General features: G+C 38.3%; 1 protein-coding gene across 3 annotated transcripts; it reads left to right on the top strand.

Annotated features, from left to right (window-relative positions):
• The first annotated feature begins 187 nt into the window (after positions 1–187).
• Positions 188–24,240, top strand: topbp1 (DNA topoisomerase II binding protein 1). 3 transcript variants are annotated; one of them, XM_053488264.1, is made up of 27 exons: positions 2,572–2,680; positions 3,022–3,156; positions 3,411–3,554; positions 5,676–5,857; positions 5,946–6,139; positions 6,245–6,424; positions 6,643–6,809; positions 8,832–8,995; positions 9,387–9,637; positions 11,764–12,068; positions 12,340–12,512; positions 13,477–13,688; positions 14,635–14,951; positions 15,028–15,225; positions 16,115–16,230; positions 16,417–16,540; positions 17,211–17,375; positions 17,498–17,591; positions 17,704–17,899; positions 18,556–18,779; positions 19,065–19,210; positions 20,513–20,630; positions 20,906–21,069; positions 21,434–21,562; positions 21,653–21,742; positions 23,043–23,204; positions 23,986–24,240. In XM_053488264.1, exons 1-27 carry the CDS (start codon positions 2,594–2,596, stop codon positions 24,133–24,135), a joined length of 4,587 nt encoding a protein of 1,528 aa, XP_053344239.1. In that variant the 5' UTR covers positions 2,572–2,593; the 3' UTR covers positions 24,136–24,240. The 3 variants fall into 3 exon arrangements, with proteins under 3 accessions (XP_053344238.1, XP_053344237.1, XP_053344239.1); XM_053488263.1 differs by lacking the exons at positions 20,513–20,630; positions 20,906–21,069; positions 21,434–21,562; ... (1 more) ...; positions 23,043–23,204; positions 23,986–24,240 and adding an exon at positions 188–437 and having other exon boundaries at positions 2,571–2,680; positions 6,646–6,809; positions 19,065–19,453; XM_053488262.1 differs by lacking the exons at positions 20,513–20,630; positions 20,906–21,069; positions 21,434–21,562; ... (1 more) ...; positions 23,043–23,204; positions 23,986–24,240 and adding an exon at positions 188–437 and having other exon boundaries at positions 2,571–2,680; positions 19,065–19,453.
• Positions 24,241–26,515: the final 2,275 nt, after the last annotated feature.

Below are 26,515 nucleotides of genomic sequence, written 5' to 3'. Positions count from 1 at the left end.
ATACTTTTGCTAAGCACTTTAGATAGAACTATATGTATAGATAGATCGATTAATTAATCAAGCCATTTATTTGGACCACGCCCATTTTCATCGCAATAGTTAGGACGTAATGCGTCTCCGGGCCGCTGGGTGGGAGTAATGCCACAACAAAGCCCTTTTGTGCAAGACAATTTGAGTAGAAGAAAAATCAGGATGTTTTGTTTCATGGCGCGAAGGCGCCGTGCTATTTGAATAGCTAACAGAATACATTTTAATCCAAAATTTCCGTTTTGTTTTCTTTAGCCAGTAAACCGAAGCTGTTTAAACTGGGATCGAGCACATCATGTTTATCTGTAGTCACTGGCGCAGTTAGGAGAGTTAGTTAGCCGAGTGGCTAAAGGGCGCTCGCGCTGGTCTGAGCATCTGGAGCTCTTCTGTCATTTAACGGAGATTTCTCGGTAAGCTTCTGGGTCAGTTTAACACCTCTGTGAGACTTAGGTTTCAGTTTCTCTTAGTTTTTGGCTAAGCGAATAGTTTTACTAGTTTCATCTTGTCTATGTCTATTTGGATAGTGAATGGTTTGTTAGCTAGTTCAGCAGCTAATCATGTTTTCAAGTAACAGCACAAAGTGTCCGGTCATGACGCGTTCAGGCTCGTGTGTGACGTCATTAGTGATGACTGATAGTGTGTACAATGTTTATGTTTATGCTCCTTAAACTGGACATCAGGTACACCGTCTGTATAGGTAGTCTTTTATAGCTGTATATGGCCAGTGTTCAAGTCAAACCTGGATTTTTCTTGTGCACAATAGCAGACCAGTTATGAGCATAAAAACTTTTTATTTTTTGATACAATCCCCAGCTACACTAATGAATTTATTCCAATATCTCAATAAGGCTTGTATAATATCCAGGTCGAAAGTTTTCTCAGTACAGTGGAGCTGTAATCATACTGGCTGTCAGATTCATATATGAAACGCCAGCCTTCCAAGAACTCCTTTAAGTCGATTCAGTAAAAAAAAAAAAAAAAGGAAATGTGTGAGAAAATATGTAGAAATCAAAATGATCAGATTGTCCCTGATCAGCAAGCAGACAGTGTGACGGTGCCAAGTAAAAACTCCCTGAAATGGCAACAGGAAGAAACTATGAGAAGAACCAGACTCAACAGGGAACCCATCCTCGTTTGGGTGATCACTGGTAGCAGGAATTGATTAACTGTCATACTGTTGTTGGAAAGATGGAGGTTTAATATAACAGGAAAGGAGTTTAAGTTAACATAGAGTCCACTTTTATTATGGGGGTGAGGTACAATCCTTTAATTCGCTCAAACATGTGGAAATCACTTGCAGCGAGGTCAGGACTCTACGGGGGATGTGGCTATAACCACCAGCCATGTTCTTATAATGTGCAAATGATTATGTACGTACAGATGCCTCTCTTGCGCAAGTTGACAACAAGTTATTGGTCGATTTTAAAGGATCAGACGTCCATTAATGTTCTCAGGAATGACTGCAGTGGGCTGTGAACCACCTTGGGTGGGATTGTCCTTTACAGATATACAGACTTCTTTAAAACTTCAAATGTTTTACTGCACGTAAGGGTCTCATCACCATTATGTGCTTGAAGTCTGTAAATGTCGATAGGTTTTATGCCTCATTCATGAGAAATTTTCTGAATCAAGTCTCGGTTTGACTCAAACCCCCCTTTTAATTACTATACAGCTTATCCCTTGTTTAGGTCTTCTACGTTCTCGCAGCACAGCAGTTTACTGTAGGTGCGGTTGCTAGATGGCGGTTTTGTCCTATGTTTAAGGACAGGATGCATTTGTTTATGCATTCATTCATTTATTCATCCACCTGTTTATCTCTCTTCAGTAAGCACTTTTTTCTTCAGGCAGCCTCATGGTGGGTCTAGAGCCTGAGGCAGGTACACACCCAGGATACTATTCCAGAGTAGCTGATCCACCTTTCAGCACATGTTTGTGACATGGATAAAAAGTCTGGAAAAAGCCATGTCAACCCAGAGTGAACATACTCAAGTGACCTGCTGCTTAGTGCTTAGTGGGAGAATTCCCAGCCATGGGGTGCACAACATGGTACACTCATAGTGCTGGTCCCAGGCTCAGCTACAGTGATGAGGGTTGCATCGGGAAAGTTATCCGGTATAAAACCTGTGCCAGAGCAAATACATGGATCAGATGGTGCTCTGTGGTGTTTGTAAAAAGAATTAGAAGATTTATTTATTTTTGTATTATTCATCTTCTCCCTCGCTTGTGCCCCAGCTGAAGTGACTTTCTTTCCACTGTTTGAACAGCTCTGGGCTGCTGAAAATCTGTACATAGTTATATTTACAATATAAACTTATATATTAATTGCTTATTAACAGAAGTCTGTAAATGAGTTTTTTTTTTATTGCAGTTTTTTTTTTAATTGAAGTTTTTTATTGCATTTTTTTTTATTGCAGTTTTGTTTTTATAGATGGACATGATCATTACATCATATATGCACATGAAAAACTTTTATTCAAGCTGTGAGGAGGACATCTTTGCTTACCAGCTTTAAAATAAATAATTGAGTTAATTTTCTTGTCTGGTCTTGTTTAGGACTGAAGCCAGAATGTCCAAAGCTAGCCGGGAAGCGTACATGGTGAAATTTGTTGAACATAATGGACATAAAAGTGAACTTGGCCTCAAGGCTTATGAGGTACTGTACATTTTTATTCTCCCAGTAATCTCAGAATATTGTAGAAAACAAACAGTTCTGATTCTGAGATTGATTTTTTAGAATGATCTTTATTTTAAATATTGCAACAGTACATGGCTGACCCAAAACAATTTTTGTACCTTCTTGTTAACATTCCTTTTCTGTATATTCAGTTTTATCTGTGTATCTGTATTTGTCATAAGGTTTTGTAATTCTCCTGCTTTTTCATCCCTGAGCTATTTATACAAAACTGAACCTTGTACTGAATTAACGCTGAACTTGGAACAGGTCATGAATAAACCAGCTGTTTGTTGTGCTTCATTGCTTGTCTGTGTATTCAGGCCATAGTGGAGCTGCAGTCGGAGAAATATGTGCAGACTGTAGATGATGAAGCGGTGCTGGAGTTGGAGCACAATGACAAGTCCCTGTACGTGTTCAGCGATTTTACCAGCGATGCATTTGAGCACTGCAGGAAGGTGTGTTTCCCTGTGCATCACCTTACAAATTCAGGACGATGACAAGAGAAGTTGTATGCCAGGTTTATTATGAAGGATATAACAGTTTGTCACTCCTCCATATTTGAATGAGTTTTATGAAATCACATAATAACCAGCATATAAGACTTTGTGATACTTTTATTCTAATGTTATATGTTGATTCTGTTATAATGAGTTAGCATTTCTCTTTCGTCCTGGTTGTATGCTCCTCTGCTGGGATGTGTATGGTGTAGCTGGGGTGCAGGATAGTGAGTCCTCTGGTGGTGCTGTTCTGCCTACAGCAGCAGAGGTGTGTACCAAAGGCAGAGCAGCCAGTTTACAACATGGCCATGGCTGATGTTACAGTGACCTGCACCAGTCTGGATAAAGAAGCGCGGGTAAGCAACGAACGCAACTCATCACACTGATCAACCGCCGAAACAGGCATATTATAGGACTCTGTTAAGCTTTCAATTAATCTGTAAGTGTCTGCATCTTGTTTGTCATTTATTTTATAATGCTGTGCCATTGGTTGTGCTTGATAATGTATTTCATTATTTATATAAATTTGTATCCTTTTTCTAATAACAACAATGGGTGAAAACTGAAAATAGGTGTGTTATTGTAGATACTGTGAGGTTTCTGTGAGAAGATTGTTTGCCATTTTCGAAAGGAGCCTTCTGTGTCGGTGCTTTTTAACTAGTGGTGCAACAGGTGACAAAAATCACGAGTCATGGTTTTTGCCGGATCAAATAAATTTTTGCAACAAGCGAACAAAATAGTAATAATTAAAGATTTATTTATGGTCTAGTCCTAAGGTGAAGGTCTTGACTTTGAGATTTATTATTATAATTTATTATTATTATTATTATTATTATTACTACCTTTTTGATGTTGACACTAACCCTTGTTGCTTTGAACACTAGTAAATGGAAAAGTAGCTTGTATTCAAGTCAAGAAATAAGACAAGACCCTCAGCTTGGCACAGTTTGACAGCTGCAGAAAAAAAAAAGAAAAATATTGCAGGTCAGGTGATGGGTTTCATCTGCTTGGCTGTTTTCTTTTAAATCTTAAAGAGTCAGTCAAGGGTTTCCCTTATGCCTGGCTTGTGTCTAGATTGGGTGTTTTTGTATTGGATACCTTGTATTTTCTTGAGCTGGAAAAATGATTAGGTGTCAGGTGATACAAATAATAATGTGAATTCCGCATTTTTCTACTTTTCAGTGAAACGAAGTCTCTGCATGTTATTGAGCTGCAGTATGAGTTTTAGTACTGATATTCAAGATATTGCTAGGTGTGCCAGGGAGTTTGTGCCTGAGGAGTTTAATTGCCGCATGCAAGCGTGTGCAGAAAAAAAAAATAGCAAGCACCATCTGTTAAATTTAGAAATGAATAATGAAAAAAAATTTTCAAGGTTGATGTAAAAAAATATATATATTTATATAGTTTTTTAAAATAATATAAGCATTTTCCATTCAAGTAGCATATCAAACAAATTCTATATGTTATCTTAAGCTTGGCTAATTACACCTGTGAAAACACCATTAAAATTCGTTTACTAGTTTTTACATGATACGTGCACAAACAAACAGACAGACAGACAAAAATTCCTCAAACGATCTTGATATATTTTATTACTCATCTTACAGCCTCCAAAATTCTTTTCTTACAAATATATTTTATATATAGATACGCCAACTTCACAGTTTTATTATATGTATGGTTTGTTCGACCTGACTTTAGCAGAGTGGGCAGATTTTCATTAATGCCAAGATGGATTTTGTCAGCGTGATCTGGCCACTCTGGTGAGAGGGAGTTAAAATGTGTAAATGTGAAAAAGCTCAATTATATAACGTCATGGCAGTACAACTGTATTTTACATTAGATTGAATTTGGAATTTATCTGTAGTGCTCAACCAAGGTGAGAGATCTTTACACATGACAGATTAAGGCCAGTCTGTTACACCACTATTTTGTAACCATTAAAAGTAGACCCCTAGGTTGATTCCCAGCACAGGAAAATCTTTAGAACAGACATTGTGGTGTTCAGTAACAACAAGAAAACAAGGGTAACACTGTTTCTAGCTTTTATGTCATAAGTGGTAACAAGAACTAGATTTAGACCCAGGGTCTTAGTGAGTGAGATCTGTAAAGAAGGGCCTTCTGTAAAGAAGGGCCAGGGGTAGCTCAGTGGATAAGGCATTGGACTACAGTTCGGAAGGTCCCAGGTTCAAACCCCACAACCACCAAGTTGCCACTGTTGGACCCCTGTGCAAGGCCCTTAACCCTCAACTGCTCAAGTCGCTCTGGATAAGAGTGTCTGCCAAATGCCTAAATGTAAAGAATAAGCAGGCGTTTTAATACAAACCTCAACAAATGATAATGGCAGTCAGACCTTCTCTCACTGTAACATTCAGGAATTAAAAGCTCTATAGCATCATTATGTCATTTGTTGTTGAGGACTTTTTGGCTACAAAAAGTTTGAAAATTCCCACGCAAATCAGTTTTGTGTCTTTTAGACAGAGGTGATGGACTTGGTCCAGCTGATGGGTGGGCGGATCTACAGAGACCTCAATGTGTCTGTTACTCACCTGGTGGCAGGTGAGGTGGGAAGTAAAAAGTATTTGGTGGCAGCCAACCTGGGGAAGCCTATCCTTTTGCCAACCTGGGTCAGAGCATGCTGGGAGAAATCTCAAGACAGGTAGGGCTATGTTTGTCTTCATACCTACATCTCTCAAATAAATGGGAACACAAGTTTTAAGAATAGCGACACCGACCCCCTCTCTTAGCTTGTTCCGGTACTCGGACCTGCGTTTGGAGGATTACTTGTGTCCTGTTCTCAAAGGTTGCATTGTGTGTGTGACGGGTCTGTCAACGGTGGAGCGCAAAGAGGTTCAGAGGCTGTGTGAGCTGCACGGTGGGAGCTACACTGGCCAGCTCAAGATGAACGAATGCACTCACCTCATCGTCAGCGAACCCTCAGGTGACCTTTTGAATTTTTACTCTAAAACTTATGTTCCAGTCATGGTAAAAAGGTGGTTTTCTTTCCCATGTTCCCAAAGAACTATGTATATGTTCGTGATTTCAGGTCAGAAGTACGAATTTGCGAAGAAGTGGAACGTGTACTGCGTCACGATTCACTGGCTCTTTGACAGCATTGAGAAAGGTTTCTGTCAGGATGAAAGTCGTTATGCTGTAGAGCGAGAGGACAAGAGGAAGGACAAGCCTGGCAGACCTAACACGTCCACTCCCACTGGCTCAAATAAGAGTAAATATAGCAGCAAAATGTCCTTTTTGTGGTTTTTATCTGTCTGCTACTTCTGAGTGTTGCTGTTGTAGAGTACTTTAAGTAGAGCATTTCTTATTTCTAGAATATAGTCATCTTTTGTCCGCTCTAGTGAAAAGGCTATAGCCTAAAGGACTGTATGGATCAAAAACAGACATGCTAATAGCAGAGCATTAATAAAATGTTTTATGTTTTTGTAGCAGATGGACCGTCTTTGCTTGGACTGAGCCATATATCAAATGTCAGCGTTAATGTCAACGAAACAGCCATGACCACTGCAACAATGAGCCGCATAGAGACTGCTGATCCGATTGACGCATTCGATGTTACCGTCTGTCCAGCAGATGACTTATTAGATGGCTGCAAGGTGAGTCTGGTCCTATACAACTAGCCCTTATTTCAAGTAAAAAATAATTATACTCATTCTAATATGTCTCTGTTAATTTAGCTTTTATTTATACTTAGTTGAAATTCCTTGTCGTTCCTTTTACAACATTTACATTAATGGGTTGGTCAATAGGGGACGCAACTGAGAAACAGAAAATGAAGACAGCAAAACTGTCCCCCAGACAGGAAATATATTATTACACCTTCTGCTGATCAAATGATACACCAGGGTTATCTATTGTGAGCGACTTGTTGGTACACTGCTTATCTCCTCAGATTTTTACACATAATGTGAATAACATTCACGTACACGATAAGTAAGGAAGAGCAAGAGACATCCAGGAGTTGATGTGCAGCGAAGAATGGACGAACAGAATCCAGAAGGCTGCTGTAACTCAAATCATCACTTTGTACAACATTAGCGAGCAGAAAAGCATTTCATAAACATCTTCTGTCGGCCTTGAGCAGGAATTTGAGACTGTAGTAGACACAAGCTCACCAAAACAACATGTGTAAAGATTGGGAAAATGTCACTTGGTCTTTTTTCTCCTATCTTACATTTCCAAGTCTGCTGAGAAAAATAATATAAATATTAAGAAAAATACGAAATAATCTGGTAATTTACATGCTTAAAATGATTTACCTACGTAAGTAATGAGCTCTTAAATGCTAAAAGTGTAGTACGGTAAAAATGACACTACTAGATAAGTGGAGGAAAAAATTTACTGAATCATGATGCCTCAAAAAAATTGTTTTTTGTTTTTACATTATTTTTACATTCATGATAGTGATTTCATGATAGTGTTTTCATTTTGATCGGCTATGACGGGTGATTACCTGATCAACCTCAGATATAGCGCACAAGCTTTATTTTTATGGTGTATATTTTATGTTATAAAGAATCATGTGTATTAAAAGTCTCTGTGTATTAATCTGGCTTTTTTCTCAAACTGAGTGAGTTAGAGTCTCAAAATCCACTCATTACGCAGTTACAAAAGTCAAAACATCACAGGCGCAAATAGTCTTAAAAATCATATGTTAGAGCCTGTGCGTGCCCGCATGCTCGTAGCCGCTTAACCTGCACGCTCACTGTCAAGTTTAATTTTCAGACTTTGGAGGTGTTTGAGGTGGTAGAACGTTGCAGTTTCTTTGTATTACGAGTGGTGGTACAATTATCTAAACAATTCATATAGTTTCATCCCATGTGGTAGAAGTAAATTAGAAAACCTTTTTTTTTTTTTTAGGTACATAGTCGTCATAAAATTGGGGGTGGGGGTGTAATATTGAATCTGGATAGTTATAAAGTCTTTATACCCAATACTTATAGAATCGCAATATTAACTAAATTGGTACCTACAGTAGGTATTGACATAATTTTGTATCAGGTTGTGACTGGGGAATAGCCATCTCTAGACACTAGACAAAAAAAAATTATCAAAGGAAGTCAGTATTCAAGCCAGTTTCTATCTACTGTAATATTCCAGTAATAATTAGAATAAAAATGCTTCCTGCAAACACTTGAGTCAAAATAGTCTGACAAGAGCTGAAGGAATTTTTTGTTAGAATGAGAAGCCTGGTGTAAACCTTTTTGATAATCTGCTCAGTAGGAAAATATTATTCATATAGATATCTACTTAAATCGATCATTTCACTCTTTTGAGATTAAACATGTTCTTTCTGTTTGAATCATTCCATGAGATGACATAATGAGTATTTTGGTTAAAGGTTTTGAGCATGTACATGCATTTTATCTTATCAGCATGCTTTTTTATTTTAAAGATTTCAATGTAAACAACTATTGTCCATGTAACTAAGCTAATCCTTTGTCTACTATCTTTGTTGGAGTTATCATGATATATAACATGATGTAGGGAAAAAAACTGTCACATTCAGCGAGCTAATATTTGTAGTTTATTATAAGTGTAAAATGGGACAGTGGGTAAAAATATAAATATCAACAAATATGCTTAGACAATAGTGCAACTCTTTCTGTTTTCTGCAGCTGTACCTGTGTGGCGTGGTGGGAAAAAGGTTGGAGAAACTGCGCCGGTTGGTGAACTCTGCAGGAGGCTTACATTTTAACCAGCTTGGTGAAGAACTTACACACATCGTAATGGGAGAACCAGACCAGGATGTCAAAAGTTTTCTCGCTAAAGCATCTCACAGGTCTGGCTAAATGTAGATTAGAAGATTGATTAAAAACAGGGAATTTTATTAAGCAATAGTTAATTACATCTTAATTAGTATTTGCACAGCTTTTCATTTGATAGGCTTTAAATAGTATTTAAAAAAGGTTTTATATACTGTATTACTTCAATACACATTCACAGTCCACTTTAACGGGAGCATCTGCATATTTCTGCAGCTATCCAATTATCCTTTCATGTGACTGATCAAGAGTTTCAGTTAATAGATTATACTGCTGAGACATAATTGGCTGATTGGATAACGGCATATAAGTGAGCAAGTACAGGTGTGCCTATTAAAGTGGACAGTAAATTCCCCTACCTACAGTCATAAGGAAAACTTGTTTTAAGATTTGCTTATGTTCCATCAGGCCGCATATCGTCACAGTCCAGTGGTTGCTGGAAAGTTTCTCTCATGGCTCTCTGCTTCCAGTAGAGAGGTACTTCCACCCTTCATTCATCCCTCCTGTTCCGACTCAAGTCGACATTCCTGCCCCCCGTCCTTCTACCTCACGTCTCTCTAGACCATCTTTTGCTGCCCCGCCTCCCCCCAGCCCTAACCGACATGCCAGGGCTGAGGAAGAGTTACTCTCGCAGTACGTGGACAATAACCAGACTGTAGGTGAGTTAACACATGGTGAGAAATTACTCTCTCTCTGTGTAAAAAAAATATATATTTATTTATTTATTTATTTATTTATTTTGAACTTTTGATTGATATTTATTTTCCAAACTTTTGAACCGTAGTGTGTGTGTGTATATATACAGTGCTCAACATAAATGAGTACACGCCCTTTAAAAAGTATGAATTTAATCAGTAGCTCGATGAACAAAAGAACAATTTCCAAAATTTTTTACAAGGCTGAGTTTTATTGAACACTTGTTTAACTCCATAACATGAAATTAAGGATAATAATATAACTTAGGGCACAAAATCTTCAGTTTTACTCAAACTGGTTGAACCAAAAATTAATACACCCCGCAACAAAAACTACTACATCTAGTATTTTGTATGACCACCATCATTTTTAAGGAAAGCACCAATTTTTCTAGGCATGGAATAAACAAGTTGGCGACGCATTGCAACATCTATCTTTTTCCATTCTTCAAGAATAACATCTTTTACAGCCTGGATGCTGGATGGAGAGTGATGCTCAACTTGTTGGTTCAGAATTCCCCACAGGTGTTCGATTGGGTTCAGATCAGGAGACATACTTGGCCATTCAATCAACTTCACGCTGTTCTTCTTCAGAAATGTGTCTTTTGGATCATTGTCGTGTTGGAAAAGTGCACGACGACCAAGTGCAGGGAGTGATGGCAGCATCTTCTCCTTCAGTATAGAGCAGTACATTATTGAGTTCATAATACCATCAATAAAATGCAGCTCCCCAACACCAGCAGCACTCATGCAGCCCCACATAAGGACACTGCCACCACCATGTTTCTCTGTAGGCACCATGCATTTTTCTTTGAAATCCTCACCTTTATGCTGCCATAGAGTTTTGAAACCATTAGTTCCAAAAACAGTGATCTTTGTCTCATCACTCCAGAGTATAGAGTCCCAGTAGTCTTTATCAGCAAAAAAAGAAACGTCCTCTGACTTTCAACTATTTTTACTTTCAGTAAACTTAATGTGTAAATATTTGTATGAACACTAAAAGAGTCAACACCATAAGACATAAACTAAAAATTTTTCACAATGTGTCCCTGAATGAAGGGAGACTCAAAAGTACCAGTCAGTATCTGGTGTGGCCACCAGCTGCTTAAAGTACTGCAGTGCATCTCCTCCTTATGGATGTACCGATCCTGTGCAGGTGTTGTTACACATGGTCTTCCACTGACCATCTCAGGAAGTTTTTCTTACTACTGTTCTCTGAGGACTCGTGTCTGCACTCGCTCCATAGTCAAAACTGGAATTTCCTTCATTCTACCTAAGCCTCTAATAACGAACTGGACTCCATCTAACTTAAAGACTTCTGCCATAAACGCTTAGCCTTTTAACACCCAGTATGACTGCAAAACAAGTCCTGCTATCTGTTATCACCCAAATGAGGATTGAGTCTGGTTCCTCTCAAGGTTTATTCCATCGCCACCTCAGGGAGTTTTTCCTTGCCACTGTTGCCCTCAGCTTGTTCATCGAGGAGAATTTTTGTGACAATGACAATTGTTCAAAGCGGTATATAAATAAAATTTAATTGCTAATGCACCATGACATAAAACAAAAATCAGCTCTTACTGATTGAGTTAAACATGAACATGGCAGGGAGTTCTGTGTTCCTTGGTGGCTTTCCCAGTCACTAAATCTAGAATAAAAATTTAGAACAGGAGTTTTGCAACACGCAAATTGTCTGATGGAGTTATCCTGTGAACATTAACCAGAATCTAGAAGGACTGTTTCCAGTATCTTGTGGAATCCACGCTGTGAAGTATTCAGGCTGTTCTGAGTGCTCAGAGAGGCACAGTGCTCCTACGGACATGCATAGTGACAGTCTAGCTGCAAATTTCATCCACATTTCTTTTTTTTAAGGGTTGATGGAGACACTGTGTCAGCCAATCAGACATGATTGGAGAGTCATTAAGCTTTTTTGTTTAAGACAAAAAAAATGTTTTTTAATGTCGTCTACATTTTTCTACATTTTTACAGCCTCAAGAGACTGGTCCAAAAAAAATTTATACAACCAATTTTGACTCATTAAGTGTGTCTGTTTGTCCCCCCCACCCCCCCTCCCCCCATCTGTCCTTCCAAAGTGGAGTTACCTCCACCTTCAGATAACAAAAACAAGACTTGCATGTCTGAACTATCAGACCCAGCTGCACCAGGGCATGACTCGACTGTAGCTGAATCTTCAGAGGGAGGTATGTTTACTGGAAAGCGCTTCCTCCTGGTGGGCTTCAGCGCAGAAGCAGAGGCTCAGCTCTCAATGTTGATTGTGGAGAACTATGGGAAGGTTTTGGTTGGCCGTTTCAGAGGCGTGGCCGATTACGCCGTAGTTCCTCTGCTGGGCTGTGAGGTGGAGGCCACAGTGGACGAAGTGATTACAGACACATGGCTGGTGAGAGAACCAACATGTTTGGAAATACATGTGATTGTAATATGTCGTACAGTGTAGTATTGTTCAGCATGCAGTTCTGTTGACTCGTTCATCTTTTGACCTAAAATCTAAATGTCTTTGGTGTATAGAAAAAAATAAGTAAGTAAAAAAATTTTTTTTTTTAAATGACCTTTCTGTTACAATAATTCTGAAGGCGACTTTTGAAGGTTGGTATATGCTGTGATCACGTGTTTGCTTAATGTTTTGAGCTGTGGATTTTCTACATTTTCAGGCCATGTGTGTGGAGCAGCAGTGCGTTCTCCCCGTGTCATCTCATCCACTTTTCACCCCCGTCGTGGTGAAGGAGGGCTGCTCTCCTCTCACGGACTGTGTGCTGTCCGTTAGCCAGTTTATCGGAGCCGAGAGAGAGTCGCTCATTCAGCTTGCTAAATATTTGGGAGCAAGGTGAGAAGACACTCACACATTTTAGAACATTTAAAGCCAGGTCATCTGCAAACACTACACATACAATACACATGTCTACTGCTGCCCTTAATGACGTAGCCTCTATATTTATTTTTATATGTTTATTATTATCATTTAGTAAGTGTAAATATTATTTTTTATTATTTGTACCACAGCACTGTTAAATTGTGAAATTTGAATGAATGTGTTGACTTATTCTCCAGAACTGCAGCGTTGACCTTAGTGACTATAGTAATTATTTCTGATTATGGCATGGCTAATTTGAGTGTGAGAATAATTCACAGAGCAACATGTTTACCGTTTGAGGGAAGAAAAAAAAATGACTGTGATAACATGGTCATTCAGTGCATTCAAGGTAGTCAGCTGACTTTTTATTGCCACATGACATTGTTGAGCCTAGTGCTTTAGTGCTTCAAACCTGGGATTTCGGGGATATCAGAGTGTCTGTGACCCATAGGGCACATGATTTTGCATAATGATAACCTCTGTGGATCTGTCCAAAAAGAAAATAAACAGCCTTTCTTTGCTTTTTGGCACAAAACTGCAGGATTAATCTTTGCTAAAGAATATGAACAGAAGTCTGATTACTACTGGGAGGATATTTCAGGGTCATAAAAGACCAAGAAAAATTTGTTTAACTCAACAAGCATGACTAGGTCCAACACTGTGAGAGCTCATGGTCCTGACAGTAAAGCTCCAGAGGTTATTAAGATTATAAATGTAATCACTAGGCATTTTTTCTTATGTAGGAGGATTAACAGTAACTCTTTATTTCACATAACCTCTGTAGCATTTCCATCTTATTTTATTCCTGATCTAACTTAAAAAGGCATAAAAAGTCAAGTTATTACAATCCTAGTACATTTTGCCTTTTTATATTTTTAATGTTGTGTGTGTACTGCTCTACAAGTCCTCTTCTCGTACTCCCTCTGCCTCTCTGCAGTGTCCAGGACTATTTTGTGCGCACCGCTAATCAAAGGAAAGGCATGCTGGCTAGCACTCACCTTGTCCTGCAGACACCTGAGGGCACCAAGTACCAGGCAGCAAAGAAGTGGGGGCTGCCTGCCGTAACCATACGCTGGATCCTAGAGTCCGCCAGAACGGGCAAGCGTGCTGAGGAGGCGCGCTATCTGGTGGATCTGCCGCCATCTCCTGGTCAGAAGCCAAAACTCAGAACTATCAGTTGTGTAATAACGAAATAATAGCAACGCAGTTGTATCAACCATGTTAAATGAATCATTCTCAGAAACCCATGGTTGTTTAGGGTTTTTTGTATTAAGAACTGTTTAAATTCAGATGTATTTAATTTTTGTATAAGGATTGCACAAAGAGCTTCATTATTAATAAATGTGAATCATGGATAATAACAATAATATTATTGATGAAGCTCTTTGTGCGATCCTTAAACAGACTGAAAAATATCTGAATTTGCACAGTTCTTAATTTGTTAGTTTGTTTATTATTTGTTTTTGATTTCATCTATTCTGGACTAAATGTGCCTGCGACTTCATTCGTGTGGAATTTAATTGCACACTTAAGCACATTTTAAAAAATGTACAACGCCATCTGTTGAATTTTGGAATGAACTAAAATGTTAAATGTTACCATGAAGTGCACGGAATGAAGGTTTGAGGTTAATTAGATCTTAATTGCACGATTATAAGCATGTATTAAAAAATGTTCTATGCCTTTTGTTGCATTTTGGGATGAACTAATTTTTTTTTTTTTTTTATATAATTTTTTTTTTATGCTATAAGGCTGTTTTCCATTTAAAATTCAAAGTAGCATATCTTTTCTTCCTGTGCGCCGATTGCAATGAAACAAAGCCTATATGTTACAGATGAAAATTAGTTAAGTAGTTTATACGTGATATGAGCAAAAACAGACAAATTTTGAAAAATGTCTTGGTGTTATTACTCATCTTGCATCCCCTTTCAAAAAATGTTTTTTTCGCACATATCTTTAATGTACAGACACTCCAACATTACAGTTTAATTATATGTATAGAATAAAAGATTACTGTGTACTATATACATAAGAAATTTGCTCACACTGCACCCTTAATGTCTCAAAATCTGTACCTGCTTATTTATCCCCCTAGAGCACAGTGAGGACAGTTTCATCGGAGCGTCTCAGAAAGCTGCAGGCCCTTCCATGCCTGTGCGTCTCTCACCAGAGATTCCTCTGCTAGGTCCACAGAGCAGCGACGCTGTAACACCTCTGGACACGGGCCGTCTGCAGAGCCGCAGTGTCCACTCGGTTCTTCGCAAAATGAAGAACGGCGAGGAGGGAAAGCAGGATGTCACAACGCCAGCTCAAGAAGAAGGCAGAGGAAGCTTGCAGAAAGAGCTTCAGCTGGACACGCCGTCTCGCTTCCTCAGTAGGGACCGGCTGTTCGGACCTTCCTTTAACGTTAAGGTCAGTAATAATCTCACATCAACAGTTATGATGGGATGCTTTCAGTCACTTTACCCACAATGTGTTTTGTTTACAGGAAGTGTTCGACCATTTAAAAACACCTGGCAATAAGCCTCAGCAGGGTGAGGGGGCGGAGACTCCCCTGAGTGAGGTGATCGAAAGGAATTTAAAAGCAGCAGTCGCCAATAGCAACCGCAGTCAAGCCATGAGCCTTGCTGCCCTGACTGCAAGTCCTCAACTGGCCAAAGAGCCAGAACTAAAAATACATGAACAGGTATATATAACCTCTGTTTTATTTAATACGTCTACACTTAAGGGTATTTCACTTAGCACCGCTAGGAGACCCTTAAAAAAAACTTAAATCTTTTAAGTTCTTTTGTTCTATAATGCCCAGTGTTTTTTTTTTTTTTTTTTTTTTTTTTTGGCTGCAAATCTTAACAGTTTCAAAATCCTGCCTCGTCCAAGTTATTGCTGTTATTCTCTGACATCATTAGCTACAGCATATGTACTGTACCAAGCACTAAGGCAGACCTATGGCAGGAAAAACTGTAGATTTGGTACAGTATGTCGATTACTTGTTAAAAGCTCTACAAAGTGCTAGGAGGGTGTGTGAATGATTACAAAGAGACTTAAAACAACCAATTTCCTGTTTCTTAATTACAGTTCTGGCACTTTGATGTCACGTGATACTAAGCTATACCAGTCTACAGTGGCCAATGAAGCAATTTATACACTGAATTGCTATAGTACACTGTAGCTGCTACCCTAGCTTGCCGTACCTACATGTAGTATGATTTTAGGTGCTACTGTAGCTCACTACTAGCACAATAACACGAAGATCTGCCATAGGTCTCTGTGCATTATCTATATATAGTCCCTTACCTGGCTTGCCTGTGATTGATTACCGAAGTCCATGAAGGGCCTGTGGAAACACACTGTGGACCTACAGAAGACCTGTGTGTCATCATAAGTCAGAGCTCAGCTACTTTTTTTTTTTTTCTTGTTGTAAGGCTACCCAGGACTCATCACAACTTTTGAAGTGATAGCAAAAATCATGAATGTGGGAATCGAGCATTACACTGTGTCATGCACAAAGCAATCTGACCGTAAGCCAGATTCAGAATTAACTAATGCTTGTCTTTGTGTGGCTGTGTGTTTTACAGGTAGAGGAAAAAACCTCAGATCCTCTTAACGGAGTGGTGGTTTGTGTGAGTAAGAAACTCAGTAAGAAACAGAGTGAGCTAAATGCAATGGCTGCATCCTTAGGAGCAGACTTCAGGTATCTAACAAACATATCCAACTCAACACACAACTCCTTTATCATTTTCTTTGTTGCCTGTCATAAACAATTAAAAAACAAGCAGTGTAATGGTGTTCATAATACAGGCACCATGTATTAGAGGCAAAATGTGTCAGACAAAATTATAGAAATAATACATGTAGTGTGTGTGTGTGTGTGTTGTAGGTGGTCTTGTGATGATTCGGTCACCCACTATATTTACCAGGGCAAAGTGGGAGACAACACCAAAGAGTACAGGGCAGTGAAGGAAAGAGGGCTGCACATTGTGTCCCAGCATTGGTTGCAGGCGGTGTGTACCCCCTGCTTTTAGGCTACTTTCACATTACAAGTCTGAAGTGACACAATTCCAGTTTTTTTGTTGTTGTTGTTTTCTTTAAACCTCGGTGTGACACAGATCTGTTTTTTCTTATGACTGTCTGAACCGACAGATCTGATGTTTTTTGCTTTTAAATTGTCACTTTTGTATGTGATCTTAGATTGCATACATGGGTGCAATAGGCATGTGACTTGCAGAAGGAATTCATGTGACTAGTCAGCATCAGCAGCGTGGTGATTTCATAGTGGCGCTAGTAATAGCTGATAAAACAGATAAAGTGAGGCGTGTGGCTTTCTTCCTTCTTACAAACCTTAACAAATACATGTAGTGTGTGTGTGTGTGACCAAATTCTAACTGCTTGCCAAATTCCAGAGCAAAATCCCAAACCTATTTATGCTAAAATTGTTACATCACATACATTGTTTGAAATGAATGAATGGTCACAAACTCATGACTTGTTTAAACCCAGATGTGAACATGCATGCAACAGACATATCCTCATTAAAGTCACATAAAAGTCACTTGTAGTTATAAATGTTAATTGTCAACAAATCCGATCATACAAAAAAATTGGAATTGAGCAACGTAGCTTGTAATGTAAACTCTTCCCTTACACCTCTTGTTTGTATACATGTCCCTTCAGTGTGCAGAAGAGCAGAAACGAGTGTCTGAATCACTCTACCCTTTCACCTTTAACCCTAAAATGAGTTTGATGCTGAGCCAGGTGACGGACAGCACCCAGAAATCTCCTCCCCCGTCCACATCCCGCACCAAATCCAGAGCCTGTAATCAAAATGATGACACACAAGTACGTCACCCTGCATCTTTTGACATTCTCTTTCAGATTCTTTCCAGACCCTGTGTATTATGTTTCGCAAGGTTAGTAATTAAGAAAGGTTTATAACGTTGGTGTTTGTTTATCTTCTGCAGATAGGGCCTGTGGACATCACAGCAGAGATTTCTACTCCTCAAAATAAAACTGCAGAAAGAGAACAGAAGCAACTGACCAGCAGTGAAAGAAAAGGTTTTTATATACCACATTATAATGAAACAAAAGAAATTTGTTTTTGTTTTCATTTAATTTAGTTACTGCTTTAAAAATAGGCACTTCTTTTACATTCCCTTATGTATCTCAGACCTGACAGAGACACTGGAGATGAGGGAGAGCTTGCAGAAGCAGCTACAGGAGATTATGTCCGCCACGAAGCTGACTAGTGGTCGGAGAGCCTCCTCTAGATTGGCTCGTGTGGGTTCAGTGGGACTGGACTCCCCACACACGCCAGAGGTTTTAGGGCGGATGGGTAGACGCAGCAGGACGCTGGAGGCTTTACGGTATCCACAAACACGCCTAGCACTGTAAACACCACATTGCACAAATCATTTTGGTTAGAAATGTAATAATCGTGTGTAATTATAAGAATTATTAGTGCATTAGTTTTAACTTTGTCACTGTTTAAAGTGCATGTATAGAGTCAATAAAATGCTGTGTGGATATGGCAAAAAAAATTATAAAATGCACTTTTGCAAGAAAAGAATTCAGTTTATCACAATCGCTGCTAACTTCTATTTAGTTCAGATTTTTAAAACTGACCTTTTGACTGTATACCACCATGGACAATGATGTATTAGGTAGTTAAACTGGCAGGGTCTAGATGTTTGTAGCTAAAACGAAAACCTGAATTAAAATCAAGAAACTAGATGAAATGTCCTCGAAATATTAGAGAGGTTGTGTCTTTGTGTCATTAAGATTGTGTATTGTAAGATATTTTTCTCCTCATAATAAGCCACACCAATTTCTTCATATTGTATTGGGGGTGGGATTTTTCCCCGATTTTCTTCTATTTCTTCCACAATAATGATGTTTAACGATTAATGATGATTTGAAATTGAAGGGGTTCTCTCTGAGAGTGTGACTGTGTGTAAGACAATGAAGGTTTATTGTTGTCATCACTATAATATTTATTTTAGTTTGTGTTGTGTGTGTTTAGCATGTCCCGTCAGACTGCAGTGGATGTGAACACAGAAGCGTCTCAGAGTGAGCAGATAGTGTGGGACGACCCCACGGCAAGAGAGGAAAGGGCGAAGCTGGCTGATAACCTGCAGTGGCCGGGCAGTCCTTCTCAACATTCAGAGCCTCTCGCCATCGTGCCTCCACCACCCAGTGATCAAAACGCCAGAGATTCCATGACCGACTCTGAACTTGTGGAGATGGGTAAGGGTGTGCATGAAAAGGAGTGTGTTTGTTTTTGTTTTTGTCTTTGGATCCTCGGCATTAGGAAATATTCTCAACGTCAGATATGAAAGGTAACGACTAAATTATACTGAATTGTGGAAACAGACTTGTTCACACATTCTGTTATTGTACTATTGGGTTTTTCATCTCTTAAAGGTCAAACTTTTGTACGTTGTAGTATTATACCTTTGTTGATAATGTGCGTTAAGTTCTTTTTTAGGTCACTAAAAACACCTTATTCGTTGTTCGCTCTGTCTACCTCAGCTGCCTGTGATGTAATAGAGGAGCACATGAAACGGACGGTGACCCCACCAAGAGTCAGCACTGAGCCTCAGGCTCCCAAAAGGCCTGAATCCCCGAGTACTGCTTTTCCTATTTCTAAGGCTTTGATGATGGTATCTAAACTACAGGTACAGACTAACTGACACACCTTAATTTTAAATTAAAATCTGGTTTTACAGGGAGTGTATGAAACTTACTTTAGTTTTTAAAATGTAACAAAGCCTCCAAGTGGCGCAGTGGTAAAGCGCCATGGTGCGTAAGCAAGCAGTTCGAAAAGATGCAGTCGGCTGACGTCACGCGGTTCGGAGGAAACATGGGATAGTCTTCGCCCTCCCGACTGAGTGGTAGTAGTAGCCTTAATGTGGGAGCCCCCTAGCGACGCGGATGAATTGGCTATGACTAATATTGGAGAGAAAATTGTAAAAAAAACAAAAAATAATTTAGTAAAATGTAACAAAAATGTCAACTTATTAATTGATTTTGCATTAGATTTTCAGAATTTACAGTATTTGAGCAATATTGCATAAGAAAGACTGTCATTATACTAAATATCGGCATGGTTGTGATTTGCAGCAGACATAAGCTTTACCGTTAAAGGTGCTTGGTGTGTCCTCTTCCTTTTCATCTTTAACTGATGAACTTTTACAGTGGGGCAAAACAATATTTAGTCAGCCCCAAATTGTGCAAGTTCTCCCACCTAAAAAGATGAGAGAGGCCTGTAATTTTCATCATAGGTACACCTTAACTATGAGAGACAAAATAAGAAAAATAAAAATCCAGAAAATCACATTGTAGGATTTTTAAAGAATTTATTTGCAAATGGTGGAAAATAAATATTTGTTCAATAACAAAATTTTATCTCAATACTTTATATACCCTTTGTTAGTAATGACAGAGGTCAAACTTTTTTTGTGAGACTTCAAAAGATTTTTACACACTGTTGCTGGTATTTTGGCCCATTCCACCATGCAGATCTTCTTTAGAGCACTGATGTTTTGAGGCTGTCACTGGGCAACACTCCCTCCAAAGATTTTCTATAGGGTTGAGATCTGGAGACTGGCTAGGCCACTCCAGGACCTTGAAATGCTTCTTACGAAGCCACTCCTTTGTTGCTCGGGCGGTGTGTTTGCGATCATTTTCACGCTGACAGACCCAGCCAGGTTTCATCTTCAATGCCCTTATGACCATATCACATTCTCCCACTCCTCTTCTGGATCATCCAAATGCTCTCTAGCAAACTTTAGAGGGGCCTGGACATGAACTGGCTTAAGCAGGAGGTCACGTCTGGCACTGCAGGATTTAAGTCCCTGGCAGCGCAGTGTGTTACTGATGTGTTACAGTGTGCCTTAGTTACTTTGGTCCCAGAGGATCAGAATTAACTTTTGTACAAATACTTTAACACCCTTTGAACTGCCAAACTTGCTTTTCAGCCCGAGGAGGAGAAGGAAAAGGAGATTAAGGTGGTGAAAAAGGAGCCTCCACGCTTTCAGTTGTCTTCACTTAACCCACAGGAGCGCATTGATTACAGTCACTTAATTGAGGAGCTGGGTTAGTACATTCTGGAGAACCTTTGATGCACTGTAATATTTCTATTACTGGTCTATACTGAACTTCACATGAGCTTCACTAGTGTAACAATGTTTACAGTTTAAAACAGGTATTTTCTGTGGTTGTAGATATGATTTGCTCATCATTTAAATTTCTGATTTGTATTTTATTACAACCAACACAGGCTAATCACATGTCCATTACACTAATATAACATCTTAAGATTTTTGTTTTCTCATTAACACACAATAAATGCTGAACATGTGCATGTGCAGGTGGTGTCTTACTCGAAAAGCAGTGTTTTGACCCTAGCTGTACTCACATCATTGTGGGTTATCCTCTGAGGAATGAGAAATACCTGGCTGCCATGGCAGCAGGCAAATGGATCCTGCACCGCTCGTACCTGGAGGCCTGCCGCGCCGAGGGATATTTCATACCCGTGAGTGCTCTTCAAGCTACAAAAGCATGCGCGCACTCGCGCGCATTGTTCTCATCAACATTCAATTAAACCAGCACTCACTGAAACTAACACAGTACTGCATTTTATTATTTTAATTTTTTCGGCAATAAAACGTGTTATTCTTAATACCTCTGTAAAAGCCCTTTACGAGCTTGCAAACTCAGCTTGGCTGCTTTAAACCCTTTTCATAACATATGCAAAATTGTAGATAATGACTTGGCACATGAAAAACATGAATTGGCCGGTGTTAATTAAGAAAACATATAGTTTTTAGACAAAACTGCAGATGTTTTGTATGATTGTTATTAAGAATAATTGTCTTGTGCTCTTGTCTTTCTTTAAGGAAGATGATTATGAATGGGGAAGCCACTGTATTCTGGATGCTCTTCCCTCCATAAACTCACAACAGAAGAGACTGGCACTAGCAGCATTGCGCTGGAGGAAATCGTTACAGGGTCGCACCAATAAAGAGGTACAAACCTTACACTTCCTTCTTCCAAGGTTTCTAACACATGCTTCAGATCTCGTTAATTCTTATTGTATTCTTTAATTCCTTCTTTAGGGTGCATTTGGTGGCTGGACAGTAATGTTGAACATAGACCAGGCCAGAGACTCAGGATTCAGAAGATTGCTGCAGTCTGGAGGAGCAAGGGTGTGTGTTTATTCTTACTTGATTTCTTCACACATGTGCCATAGTAAAGTTTTATTTTTTAACAATATTTTTATTGATTTTAAAACAGTAACATAACACAGTAAACATGTAGTGTGCGTTTCAAGGCAAACTTGTATAACTTGTATTTATAAAACCAACAATAGAGCTAGTTGGAACGTGTGAAGACTAATAGACGTTTTAGCCAACAGAATGTAACACTTAATTGGTTTTTATTTCATATTGATCAGTGGAGTCAGTAAGACAAATTGGGCTTTTGTTCATCAAATGCCATAATTAGCATGCCTTAAATAAATCGAGCTACATGAGAAGGATGAAAGATTTGTCTGGGAAAAAAATATTTTCAAAAACATTTTTACAGCCTTCTCAATTTTTCCAGCTTTTCACAGATTTTATATCCAGGTGCAAACATACCTTAACATGTAGGCATGTACTATATCCATTATTTATACATTTTGAGGGTATTATACTAGTGCTCCCATTATTGCTCTAACAGCTTTCTCTTAGGATCTTAAAATTTCTTTTCACTTTCCTATGCAGCATTGAACCAGTCTGTTAGCACTATTGAAATTTTTTCTGTTTTATTTGTCAAAAATAAGGGGGGGGGGGGTGTTGGGGAATCGTGTTAGATCAGTATGTCAGCTTTATTATTTCTTCATATTTATATGTATATCTCTTAAATAATTTAGAACCTAGCAAAAATGTCTATTTTGATATATGTATATATCAGATACATATGTTGATGATATGTAGCTCATGATAGTAGCTGCTGAATGAATCCAGTAATCTACATAAACCTTCTGTCTTAGTATGCATTTCACAACCCAAAGTCTGAATGTAAAAACCCAAAACACATAATGAATAAAAGAAGCTGCAGTACAACCCTTGAACATCACAAAAGATTAGTACAGTTTAGTGTTGTCAGCGAGTCGCCATGGTTACTCCAAGCAATGCATGCACCGTACTGTGCGAAAGTCTTGAGCCACCCCTTATTTCTTTATATTAAATTCGCTTATGTAGATAAAAATTTAGGAATGTTGGCTAAAGATACAATAAAAAAAAATGGTTGTTTATGTAACAACTGCGACAGAAACCTAATTTTGTCTGTTTCAACCACTTAGCATTCAGCATCACCAGTATATTGAGCATCGGCCTGATCATCTCTCTCCATCTGTCCCTGTTTCTCACTGGTTTATGCCTTAAGTTAGAATGTCAAAATTGTGTTTTTTATTTACATAAATTTTAATGCACTCTAAACATTTATCACTCCGCCCATGTTCAGGTATTGCCAAGCCCATCTCCCCCTCTGTATAAGGAGACCACTCATCTCTTCGCAGACTTCAGCCGACTTGGACCAAATGACGTGAAAGTGGATGTGACTGAAGCCATGTCCTATGGTGTTAAATGTCTCAGGCCTGAGTACATAGCTGATTATCTCATGCAGGTCAGAAAATACAGCTTTCTGCAAGTTATCTTAACTTTCATTTCACCATATTTCATTTTCTAACCCTGGTAAGCTTTACATCAAAAACAGAACAGGTATTGTCTGATTCTTGTATATAAACCTGCAAACATGATCTGCAAGCAAGACTTTTCTCTGGTTTCTCCCTAATAACTGGACAAATAAATTAATTTAAAGCTTGATATAAGTACAGTAAAAGCATCTAAAAACAAACTAAGTAATTTGATAATTTCATTTTTTAATCCTTTCATAATATTAAATATCAGATAAATGTAACCATACAAAAGACATTTTTATAAGGCATTCATATTAAAGGTATTTTTTGCACTGCATTCACCTCTATGACCTCACAGTAACTACAATCTTCCAGGTTTTACTTCATCGTTCTGTCGAAAAGAATGCCCGAATTTTTCTGTGTTGTTGCTTAGCAACTAAATCTAGCAACCACGTAACAAACTATGTTGCATGGTGTAAGAAATGTTCATTGCCAATATAATTAATGATGAACAAAATTAAGTAACACTGGATTTCCCCCTTTTTTTTGGTTAAAAGCAATAAGCCATAGGCTTATAAAAGCAATAAGCCAAATTAAAAGCAGGTGTTAAAGATTTTTGTCAATGATGTAAGGATTTGTTTTATGATGATCCCTTGAAGATGAAGAACCCTTTTAGAGACAGTAGTTATTGCAATGCATATGACTTATCGCCCCATAAATGAACTATGGAAAACTTTTATCATTGCTGCTACTTTTTCCTCTATTCAGGACCCCTCACCACCAATGGATGCATATTATCTTCCGTGTGCAGCGACGCATGGGCTTCCCGAGAACTCGTATCAAGGCCAGAACACTCCCTCACGCAAGCGCAAGGCCTCAGGGGACACATCGGCCGTGAAGAAGACCAGAGTTAGGTGAAATCGGTTTTAGCCGAGAGATAAGTCAGTTTAATGTGAATTGTAACTTTTAACCTACTTATATACTTGTTTTGTTTAATGAAAATAAATGCACTTCTACTAAAAACAGTGTCTGTGAATGTCTTGTACTACATTAGTGTTGGCCTGGAGTCATCAGAGTCACACAAAAACAAGCAAATTTAAATGGACGTCAAGGCATTTTAAGAACAAGCTTGTTTAAGTCAAATTCCTTCTATACAATGTATCTTGATGTGTGTAGGTGTTGTGACAGTAAGGGAATAAATAAGCAAAGCACTGTGTGGACTAACATGTACAGTACCAGGGTCCACGGAAGGAAAATAACTGAGAGGATGGGATATACGTTAGAGCTTCTCGTATTGGTCCAAATAAAGACATTCCTTTCTGAACAGTTTTAACAGAGATTTGGATGTGATGACTACTTCTCTTTACAGAAATCAGTGGTCTTATTATGGGTGTAAAGACACATCTCAGGAAATGTTTTGACAGTTGCAGAAACCCAAATACACTGTATTTGTATGATCACATTTGACTACACAAATTTGAGTAACAGCCTACGTATATTAAAGTTTTCTCTTTCACTAATTAGTGTTTCTTATGCATCATTATGTAACGCTTATGTGCTTGAATGGTGGAGAAAGAAGGCATTTAGTAGAGGTGGGGATTGATTCAAGTACGTATTATGATCCTTTTGCATGATAATTTATGCATCACAAAACTGAATCCAAAATATATATATTTTTTTAATTAGTTTTTAATTTATGTTTAAGTTTGAATTTGTCAGACAAGCAAGTCAGACCGACTCTTCTCCCTGAATTAAAGTCAGACGGTGCTGCAGAACTCACGATGCCTGTGATTTATCCAAATTAAATGAATTAAAGCTTGTTTCACACTTGTTCTAAACTGAGTGCCCATGATTTGATTGTTAGCCTCAGGAGAGGCATCGTCTACAGGTTTTTTATACAAATTTCATCTGAACCATGGAACACTTTTATCTATATCAAAATAGAAAATAATACCTTTTAGCATCACTTTAGTCTGTCTAACTTTCTCACACTTCATCTCAAACAGATTAGTAGCCACAAGTTCCACTTGTTTGGCCATTATAGGAGTTCCTGGGAGGCCAGTGTTTCAGACATAAGGCAGGCTGTCTAATTATGGTTCCGGCATACTGAGAAAATTAAACCTTGTTGGTATCCAAGCACTAGTGATTAAGTGCGACATTAGTGTAACAGGGGATTATATACAGTAATAAAGCTAGATTTTACTCTCATAACTGTGTTCTGTTATTCTGCACAAATTTAGGTTAGACTTAAACACCCCTCTTAGCTGCATTGAATTCAAATATGTGTTTCAGGATTCATTCAAGATGAATAGATTAATATGACTGCTCTATAATGCTTGTATTATTAATGTTGCCCAGAAGAGGGAGCCCTTAAGGATGCAGTAATGAAGGGTGATTTTTAAGACTGTTAAGCAAATGGATTTAGAATGCATGCATAATATGAAACTCAACTACAAATACTTTAAGAATTACACTGTTAAATCAGTATACTAAAATTCAGTAAAAATGACATTTTTTGGCGAATAACTTTTACATAATAGAAGTAAATCAATGGGCTGGGTTACAGCCTGCCCTATTACTTGGCTTGTGGCGGAAATTAATTGAATTCGTTCAAGGTGATAATCAGCAGACTGGTTTGACCCCTGCTGTTATGTTTCATTTATTAAATACATTAACCTTTGTAACTGCACGTTTACCTGGAATACTAGGACATGCTGAGCTTATGCTGCACATGCATATAATAAAATTAATCTTGATGTAATTTTGTCCTCAGTTTAAAGGAAGTGGAAAAGCTTGCAAAACGCCTTACAGAGAGTAACCTAATTAAAACTAAAATAATCTATAATTTAGTCAAATAATAATGGCTAAATATCATCTTGCCCAGGGTGTATTTCATTTCATGATAATGGTAGTGATCATTGTCCTGCTTGGGCCACTAGATTGCAAAGAAATAACATATGGTTTCAATCTGTGTGTTTACTAGATTGTAAATTAGAAACCTAAATGAATAAATTAAGTTAATGAATCAAATACAAATGGTGCCCCACTGATTAGATAAAAAATGCCTAAAATAAATGGAATCAAAAAAGAAGGAGGAACATACGTTATGAATGTAGTGAACTCGGTCTCAGATCTCTGGCAAATCTTACAAATTTCAAATAATTACAAAGCCTGCTATACCTTCTTTCCCATAAGGTCTACCTGAGATAATAATTTTCCCAAACTCAAGATACTTTAATATTGCTACCTAGAATGCAGCCATATATTGTATTTAATGAAAATGAATGAAAGACTTGGA

This window comes from Clarias gariepinus, chromosome 26, assembly GCF_024256425.1.
Source record: "Clarias gariepinus isolate MV-2021 ecotype Netherlands chromosome 26, CGAR_prim_01v2, whole genome shotgun sequence".
Lineage (NCBI taxonomy): Eukaryota > Metazoa > Chordata > Actinopteri > Siluriformes > Clariidae > Clarias > Clarias gariepinus.
Note: the sequence above shows the minus strand (reverse complement) of the source record. Positions and strands in the feature narration are given on the sequence as shown.

Coding starts and splice junctions, on each gene's coding strand:
- topbp1 (XM_053488264.1), top strand. CDS start 2,594: ATGTCCAAAGCTAGCCGGGAAGCGTACATGGTGAAATTTGTTGAACAT. Junction 17,900..18,555: donor AGGACGCTGGAGGCTTTACG/GTATCCACAAAC, acceptor GTGTGTGTTTAG/CATGTCCCGTCAGACTGCAG. Junction 21,563..21,652: donor AGGGTCGCACCAATAAAGAG/GTACAAACCTTA, acceptor TTCCTTCTTTAG/GGTGCATTTGGTGGCTGGAC.